This window comes from Sphaeroforma arctica (assembly GCF_001186125.1).
Source record: "Sphaeroforma arctica JP610 unplaced genomic scaffold supercont1.1666, whole genome shotgun sequence".
In the NCBI taxonomy this organism is placed as follows: Eukaryota; class Ichthyosporea; order Ichthyophonida; genus Sphaeroforma; species Sphaeroforma arctica.
The window spans coordinates 3,453-12,335 of record NW_014038892.1 but is presented as its reverse complement, the minus strand read 5'-3'; the positions used below and the strand labels follow the sequence as shown (position 1 = coordinate 12,335).

The 8,883-nt window shown below is 40.3% G+C and overlaps 2 protein-coding genes across 3 annotated transcripts; one reads left to right on the top strand and one right to left on the bottom strand.

The window, feature by feature from the left end:
* Positions 1 to 116: 116 nt before the first annotated feature.
* On the bottom strand, positions 117 to 1,637 carry SARC_11397 (hypothetical protein; the record flags this gene model as incomplete). The annotated part of the gene is made up of 2 exons (XM_014294521.1): positions 1,449 to 1,637; positions 117 to 234 (listed from the first exon to the last, which is right to left on the bottom strand). Coding segments are annotated over exons 1-2 (280 nt in total), but the record flags the coding sequence as incomplete, so codon positions are not given.
* A 1,598-nt stretch (positions 1,638 to 3,235) lies between these two features.
* SARC_11396 lies at positions 3,236 to 7,309 on the top strand. Of its 2 annotated transcripts, XM_014294520.1 has the most exons (6): positions 3,236 to 3,424; positions 3,637 to 3,780; positions 4,676 to 4,837; positions 5,421 to 5,585; positions 5,870 to 5,980; positions 6,746 to 7,309. In XM_014294520.1, the coding sequence occupies exons 1-6, from the start codon at positions 3,332 to 3,334 to the stop codon at positions 6,896 to 6,898; spliced, it is 828 nt and encodes a 275-aa protein (XP_014149995.1). In that variant the 5' UTR covers positions 3,236 to 3,331; the 3' UTR covers positions 6,899 to 7,309. The 2 variants fall into 2 exon arrangements, with proteins under 2 accessions (XP_014149995.1, XP_014149994.1); XM_014294519.1 differs by lacking the exon at positions 5,421 to 5,585.
* Positions 7,310 to 8,883: the final 1,574 nt, after the last annotated feature.

Sequence of the window (8,883 nt, the reverse complement as noted above, 5' to 3'; positions counted from 1 at the left end):
CACACACACACACACATATATATATATATATATATATATATGTAAAATATATATTATACTCTATAATACTAAATAACACAACTTTAAGGAACTTAGTGAGGTAGAGAACATCAGTACCTTTCCGGCCCAAGTATTATGACTCGCTGTAACTTCCTCAGTTTTAGCGCTCCGCAGACTGTCTGTACCATCGCCACGCTTGGGGTATTGAAATACATCTTCCGAGTCCTCGATGGACTGTGCAAGCACCATAACCGATGTATGAATGGAAGCATGTCAACAGAAATATGAAGCTCCATATTCAATTAAAGTACCGTACCTCGTCTCCCGAGTAGTAGATTTAAACCTGAAGATTACAGATTCACGGCGATGTTGTAACAGACTCTAATAGTTTCAGTAGAATTAGCCTATAGCTACCGTTTTTGATATATACGGAGTATATTCAGTCGATATTGTTCACTTCATGTAAGCGAGCATTTACATCTAGATTTAATCAGACAGTTTAGTTCTATTTAAATATGTTTAAATATGAGAACGTAGACTGATGCTATATATAATCAGAGCACACGACCAGGTAGCCAGAATAACAAGATAAATTTTAACAATGCGAGGGTACTGGGGCCCGTCAGAAATGCACATGTCACGCCGAACTATTCCACAGAAAATCGGAGTTTTCCAGTCCCCCCCCTCGTGCGGGTGCCTCTTATGACAGTCAACTCCAGTGCACAGCAACAATCCTTCAGCTAGAACGTCACATTCATCCTTGTATCTTATTCTATCGCATCTATGGCACCGGAATTCTAGACCTCGTGCTTGCTCATACAGAAAAACGATTTATGGTGTGCAACACAACATGAAGATGTACTATTCTTTTTCGAGATTTTCCAGTCCTTTATGGCATACAAAGTGGATCTGCTAAGAACCCTCCACAATCACAGTATCGTACGCAGAGTATGCAACCTTGTTTTTCCATTTTTGTGTGTTGCACCTATCATTAGGAATCAAGATAAACAGCGAAGATATGCATAGTCCACCGCTTGGTTCTAGGGACACCACAATTTACTATAAATGTTGGGATGCGCAGCACCAACATAAACCACTAGCATAGAGCTCTAATATAATGCACATGGAATTCATTCGTACGAGATCTGTTATCCGTGCACCATTTTCAGAACTGTATACACCGCCAATCAATTCCATCCGAATTCAAGGACCATTCTTTAGACTTCAGATAACAAACTTGCACGGTTCACTTCCAGCTACACACTACTAGTCTGCTTCCATGATGATCATCAACTACATCTTTATTCCTTTGCTTCACATACTGGATGTAATCAATATATGAACTGTGCTGCAATTTATTCAACATATAACCATAGTAATATTTATCAAGTACTAATCATAACGAAAAACCACAGCCATTTTCTCTGTTTCACACTTCATTGACATACTGTTCCTATTGCTTGCATGTCCTGGTTCCCTCTGAGTAACAGACTTGGACTGCCAGGAAGGCTCTCTTCAAATAGCTCTCTCAGTATCACCACGTCATGTGATTGTGTTTGTTTGTCACCTTCTTGTATACCCATATCATCCGAAATATCTGCATCGCACATGTCTGCCTGTTCGTTATACGTTCGTGGTTCAATATCTATATCGCACTCCTGTGACTCTACATCGACTTCGTCGGGTTTGACTGATGACAATGGCCTACTGTATGTCTTGGTGAATATCTACATCTACATATGTACTAAAACCCTTCAAGCAGTGTGGGCTCATTAGCGGACGGTGTTTTTCAACAAGATATTGAAGCGCACAACATACGGACTAGCACAAGCACAGTGTATTTGTGCTGTGTGAAGTGTACATATACTACATAAATATCCTAAATATATACATACGAGATATTTATATCTTGTTTACTATGAACTGATAACGTAGCCGGCGTGTCATAACTAAATTGATGATTCGGACATCATGTGAGTGTCAAGTGTCAACAAACCGATTCAAAGAAAGTGGAAAATCGCGCTAAATAAATGAACTCTTAGACCCTACAATACCTCAAAGTGTAATTAATTGGTTAAGAGACTCAAAGTGCTAGATTAGAACGAGTAATTAATTGGTTAAGAGACTCAAAGTGCTAGATTAGAACGAGTAATTAATTGGTTAAGAGACTCAAAGTGCTAGATTAGAACGAGTAATTAATTGGTTAAGAGACTCAAAGTGCTAGATTAGAACGAGTAATTAATTGGTTAAGAGACTCAAAGTGCTAGATTACAACGAGTAATTAATTGGTTAAGAGACTCAAAGTATCCCATTGGTTTATAGCTAGGCATGTTTTTTTTGAGAAGTACTTCTTTGGTCATAATTGGGCGCTTTTTTTTAGCTTCATATTTTCCAGAAAACAAGTGTCAAAACCCACAACAATGAAATGTCATTTGTTCATTTTTCCAACTTTTGTATAGGAATCACTTACATATAGTCAACGTACCTTTTTCGTCTACCTCTTTCTTTGTTCACTTCATTGTCTGGGACACAATATTGCCCGTATGTACATACCAGGATGTAATTATTCTGCTGTTTGATTTCACGTGTGACCCCGCTATACTCTCAAAAGAAATGTATTGGCAAGGTCTTTTATGACAACCTAACGGAATGCATCAGAATGTACATAAGAACGACAACAAGGATCGCATTCAATCAGAAGTAAAGAACATTGAAAATGGATAGATAGAAAGTGTAGAGAAAGAAAGTCAATTAGGTTGCGCCAAAGATTGTGGAGATACGATCTGATAGATGGCGCCCACCGATGCGTTACATGCGAGCGTACAATGCATTCATTCTGTGGTGTTGTTCTGGGTGCAGGGTATGGTTGATGGAATGATGGTCGTCAGGGATATTGCCTATCAAGTGATAAAGCCTACTGCCAGAAACTGAGCCAAAGAATACGCCACCAGTTGAGCAACGAATTAATAGACCAATCACCGAAGTCGAATTTGATATGCACGCATGTACTTCCCTGTACCACAGTACCAGATTCAGAGTGCCTAAAGACGAGAGCTATGGGCCCCAGTCCCCCCGCCCTATTTGCGTGATTTTGTCTACTTTATTTTATGTCCAAATTTTGACCTGATATATCAACAAAAAGTGGTTTGACTGAAGAGAGGGATATACGGTGTAAAAGTATAAACATACGGGTGAACACCACAACGGTCTATTCAGCGCTAAGTGCGGTTATACAACCGATTATATCTGTATATTCATTAACACGCCATCAGTATATAATAAGCAGTTGCAGCAATAGATACTGAATTGATCGATATAATTCAAAGTAAATATGACTGATTCAGGGGCGAGTGTCATTGAAGTTACCGGATTGAACTATGCGTACAAGGGTGGTATGCCGGTTCTCTTCGATGTAAACATGAAGGTAAGTGATGTTCCTCATGTTTTGTTTTGCTAGTTTTTTCGGGCACGTATCCTGATTTGACCTTCTATTGCTATCTGTGACATATATGTAACTGGTGTTCAGAATCATTGAGTGACATGCGCTACTTGTTGATGTAATTATGTTCAATGACCGATACCTACCTGTCTCTCAAAACTAATATGTCATTATATACGTTTTACTTTTATGTACAGATGCCCAAGGGTGCTCGCTGTTTGTTAGTCGGCGCAAACGGAACTGGTAAGAGCACTCTCCTACGGATTCTGGCAGGGAAAAAGCTGGTTCATAGCACAAAATGCGAAGTCTTGGGCCATGATCCCTTTCAAAGTACACCCAACGTAAGTATGACATAGGTATTTGCTGTATATGTATTGACCTTCGCCCATCGGTTTGCGCATGTACTACTACGGTCATACACACCATGTGCTTTCTATTTAAAAAACCGATCGCGTAATTTGTGGTGACACGGCAACTGCATCATCAAAGCACTGCTATGACTTGTCTGCCATAACTTGCTTGCAGAAATAATTCAAGCAATATGTTATTTAGAACAACGAAGGACCTAGACATGTTATATCTCTATATCTGTAATATGTGAAGATGAGCTTGGTTGCATACTGTGGCCGGGGTTTTTGATTGTGCTCTTCAGCTACCTGCACATCTCACTAAGGCCATATCTAGTAGAGTTCACTGTCTGACTTCCGTGTGTATAAACTCACACATACAAATAGTACCGCTCGTTTGCATGTGATATCTTGTACGTCTACGTGGCAATACTATATACACTTGCGCAAGGGTATAAAAGCGTATGTACGAGTTCCTGTGATTTGTGTAATGTGAAGATGAGCTTGGTTGCATACTGTGGCCGGGGTATTTGATTGTGTTCTTCAGCTACCTGCACATCTCACTAAGGCCATATCTAGTAGAGTTCGCTGTCTGACTTCCGTGTGTATAAAATCACCCATACAAATAGTACCGCTCGTTTGCATTTGGTATCTTGTATGTCTACGTGGCAATACTATATACACTTGCGCAAGGGTATAAAAGCGCATGCACGAGTTCCTGTGATGTGTGTATCGCTATTGGTTTTCATAGTAGGACTAGGTCGGGACATGTGAGTGTTCTTGGAAGCCTATTCCATTCATATCATCATAACTGTACGAACATGACCTACTGAAGCAGAAAATATTCCCTCGAAATCTTCTCACTTGAATTCTTCTTACATATATACAGGGTCTGACTTACTTAGGTTCGGAGTGGGCGAACAATCCAATCACAAGACAGGACATGCGCGTGACGCAACTCATTCGGTCAAGTGGCGGCAACGAACATCGGGAACGTCGGGATCGTTTATTAGACATCCTGGATATCAATCCCAACTGGCGCATGCATGAGGTATATTTATGCGTGAGAAGCGCTGGTTTTGATTAGTGTGTAGCAGCCTATACACTACGAACTCAACAGACGCTTACTGGATACTTGTGGTTTGGGATCTTCTCAATAGGCCTGCATGTGTAGGTGCATGGAGTTGGTCTAACATTTTAATTCCTATTTTGATGTGTGCGTGTGTGTACGAACGTTTGATATACATCTATATGTTCAGACTATCAAGTGCTTTGTAGTACTATCATTTATATAGCACTTGCGCGATTCATGTCGGGTTTGCTATGCTCTTAATGTTTATTTTCACATTAATTGGTGCGTTTCATGATCTTCTTTGTTGACACCAGGGCAAGTCTGTGAGTTGGCTTGTCGGTCACTTTGCAGTGCTTAATCGCGCGTGGAGTGAGTATTTGGGGCTGGTGGTATTAGTAGCATAAAATGGAGCTATAGTGCACAATATTTGATCTTTGTACAGATCCGCACACACACACACACACACACGATACAGAACAAGCGCGTACTCGAATGCACCGCTATACTCGTGTACACTTTTCATGGTACCACCTCATCAATTCACTTCTTATTCTGTGACCAGGTATCCGACGGAGAGAGGAGGCGTGTACAATTGCTCCTGGGCTTGATGAAGCCGTTTGATTGCTTGCTACTGGACGAAGTGACTGTTGATCTAGACGTCCTTGTCAGAAGTGATCTGTTAAACTATCTCAAAAGGGAGACAGAGGAACGGGGGGCCTCTATCCTGGTTGGTCTACTGTAGTATACATTTGTAACAACTCCTATTGGAATATGGTTGAGAAAGCTGTATCCTTTTAGCTGTCTCTGTACACCAGTTAATTATATATTCGGTTTGCAGCCTGTTGACTTATCTGATTGTAGACGTGTTTGCGGTTGTGAAGGTATACAAAAGCTCGTGGAATTGCTCAAGCACTGGTGACACGGATTGAAAAATTAATGCACACACAATCCATAGTTTTCGTACTAAGCTTGTTGCATTTATCAATTCTTGCCTATAATTTCCAATTGCAGTACGCCACACACATCTTCGATGGCATCGGCGACTGGTGCACACATCTCTGCCACCTTTCGAATGGACACGTGCGATTGTTGAAGCCCGTAGACGACATTGAAGAGCTTGTGGTAAGTTGTATGTATGTACGGCGCACTGACACCACCAATCCGTATCAATGTTGAATGAAAATCAGGTCTAAAGTCGTATGACAACAAACTGTGGTCATGATGTGTTTCTAGTCGAAGTATGAGACATTTGAGTTCGTGCACTCACCGCTGATCTGATCAAAACAATGGGTTTATTTATGTGCTGATTCAACTGTATTTGTTCAGCTAGTACTTTAATAGACTTCTTTTATGACTACTGGCGAGTCCAATATATGTGTTCATTGTTACGATCATCCGCTCTATCCCAGTCATTGAGTGAGGAGGTGTGCTTTCTATTGGGTAGTAGTTTTATACACTGAAGACTGCAAGACTGGCCATATAATCCCACTCCGTCACATGTAATGAAGGTCGCAGCGCTTTGACCGCTTACTTCACAGTACGGTCGATGTGCTCTGCACCATTCTGACCGAGCGTATCAATGAGTAGCATTCATTGCTATGATAAGGTGGGTCTCAGGTCCCCTTGTAGGATGTAGGTGCTATATTTGAAGGGGTGAAATCCCTGGATTCTGCGTTTATTGCTGCGTAAATGACTGTAACTTAGAAATTGATTTAGTAGCTGAATAAATAGACCTCAGTGTATGTTGTACAGCCGTGTTAGGTTCAGGAATATAAACATCACTTGAAAAGTTGGCTATATAGTCTACATACTATTCTGTCAGTTCTTAAATTTTCAATAATCTTGAAACTCACATTCCGATTATATCTGCGCATGTGCTTAAAAAAGGTTCTTCGCGCCGAGCACAGAAACGCTGGATATGGCGAATCCGCTCTGTTGCGATTGGTGGAGCAATGGCTTCGAGAAGAGTTTGAGCAACGGAAGAAGGCCAGGTGGACCAAGATCATTGATGAAGATCAGAGAAATCTGTATTTGACTTAGAAATGCAGGTGCAGATACAAGGATAAGTAGAAACCTAATTGATTTTAGGGAATGTAGGCTATGTAAAAAGATTAGCAATGAACATGGGGATAATCCACATTAGCCTGATTGCACCTACACTGACGAAAATGATATGTTTATGACTCATAAGCATACCGATAAGAGTCAAATGTGGACGGGAAATATTGGCGACGACGAGAGCGCGAGTCTTGCGTACAAGCATATGCCATTAACGATGTGAATGGAACACGCGGTAACGATATTAGGATAGTATAAATAGTCAAACAACATTTAAAATGATACAAACACACGAGTGTCGGAGCTATACATACATTTAGTTATTTCAGGAGTACTAAATCACGTAGTAAAGGACTAGAAATCAGTCAGGGGTCCAAGATTCTGGATGACAACAAGAGTACAAACTGCGTATAAGATTTTGTTATGCGACCGGGACTATGAATAATTAAGATATGGATAATCAAGCAGAACAGTAAGGAAATCATTTGGGTATTGAAACCAGCCAGAGGCACCTCGAAAATACCTCATGTATGATAAATTTATTCCAATGTAAAATTGCCACTGTGTACATGTTCATCTGTTCACGTGTGAACTGATGTATAACTGACAAATGAGGTTGTAATGAGGTTATATGGTTATAGCCGTGGAGGAAGTTAAAGTTATAGTTGTGTTTAGATCTACAGTTATACTATGTACGGAAAGCGTTGGGCTAGATGTTCCGTCAGGCGTGTACTTGCGGAGCTATCCTTGAATCTCAAGTAGTTGTACACATAAGCCACTTTGTTATTGCCATTTTCTTTACATACAAGTGGCGAAAGAGGTCGAAGGCCGACCGGTCTATTATAGGGCCTAAGTGACATGTGTTTTGACACCATTACACAGTAACAAGACTGATATAAATTAAATATGTATCATACATGTGAGTACTTATTTAGTTCACGAACGGTTTAGAGTGAATTAGCGTTTGTACTTTATATGATCAAAGTAGTGTAATAGCTTACAAGGTTGTGAGGACTGATAACCTAAACTTATATAGTCTCAACCTAGACATTGCCTGCTGTCAGACCTTCTGGTCACTGACGCAACATCTCGTTTCTGCGTGCCCGGTCGCATCCGTAGCCCGCAGCTCACCATATATTCTACACTACTTGCACACTACGCTACTATATAGTTTTATGCTCTTCTTCTATTGGCCTACGCATACCGAATCAGCTGTAGACATAAACCAATATCATAAGACATACAACATTGTTCCCATGACTCACTGCTACACGTGCACCCCACACAGATTACATACATAGTACACATGTATTTGGTGTTTATATGCATATAGCCCTCTGTGTTCTCACTGCCGCCTTCATAGCCATAAGTATTCAATTATAGGTCACAATCACATAACTGTTGCACGTATGCGAGCGGGGCAACTAGAAATATTCGTAAGCACAATTATAAGTGCTCTAGAGCCTACTCCAAATATACGCCATGTCAAACGAATACAAAAATTTATTAGCGTTCTGCAAACAATTCTCGATTGTAAATTTCCATGGTATTTTTTGAACATCAGCACATTCAAACCGCAAGCGATTGTGAAACCTAGCTCTGTTTTAAATATCCTATTACTCATTATCGTGCCGGGACTACTTGCACTGTTGTTGTGTTATCCCTCGATATTGCAAAACTGATGGTTGGCTACAATACAGAATATGTATACTTTTGCTTGCCTACATATATGTTGTGATGCATGTCTCATTTTACAGTTCTTTGTTGGGGCGCAGGGAATATATCCCTCGATATTGCAAAACTGATGGTTGGCAACATTATCAAAAATATATACTTTTGCTTGCCTATGTATATGTTGTGATGCATATCTCATTTTACAATTCTTTGTTGGTATGTAGGGAATTTATCCCTCGATATTGTAAAACTGATGGTTGGCAACATACCAAGTATATATACATTTGATTGCC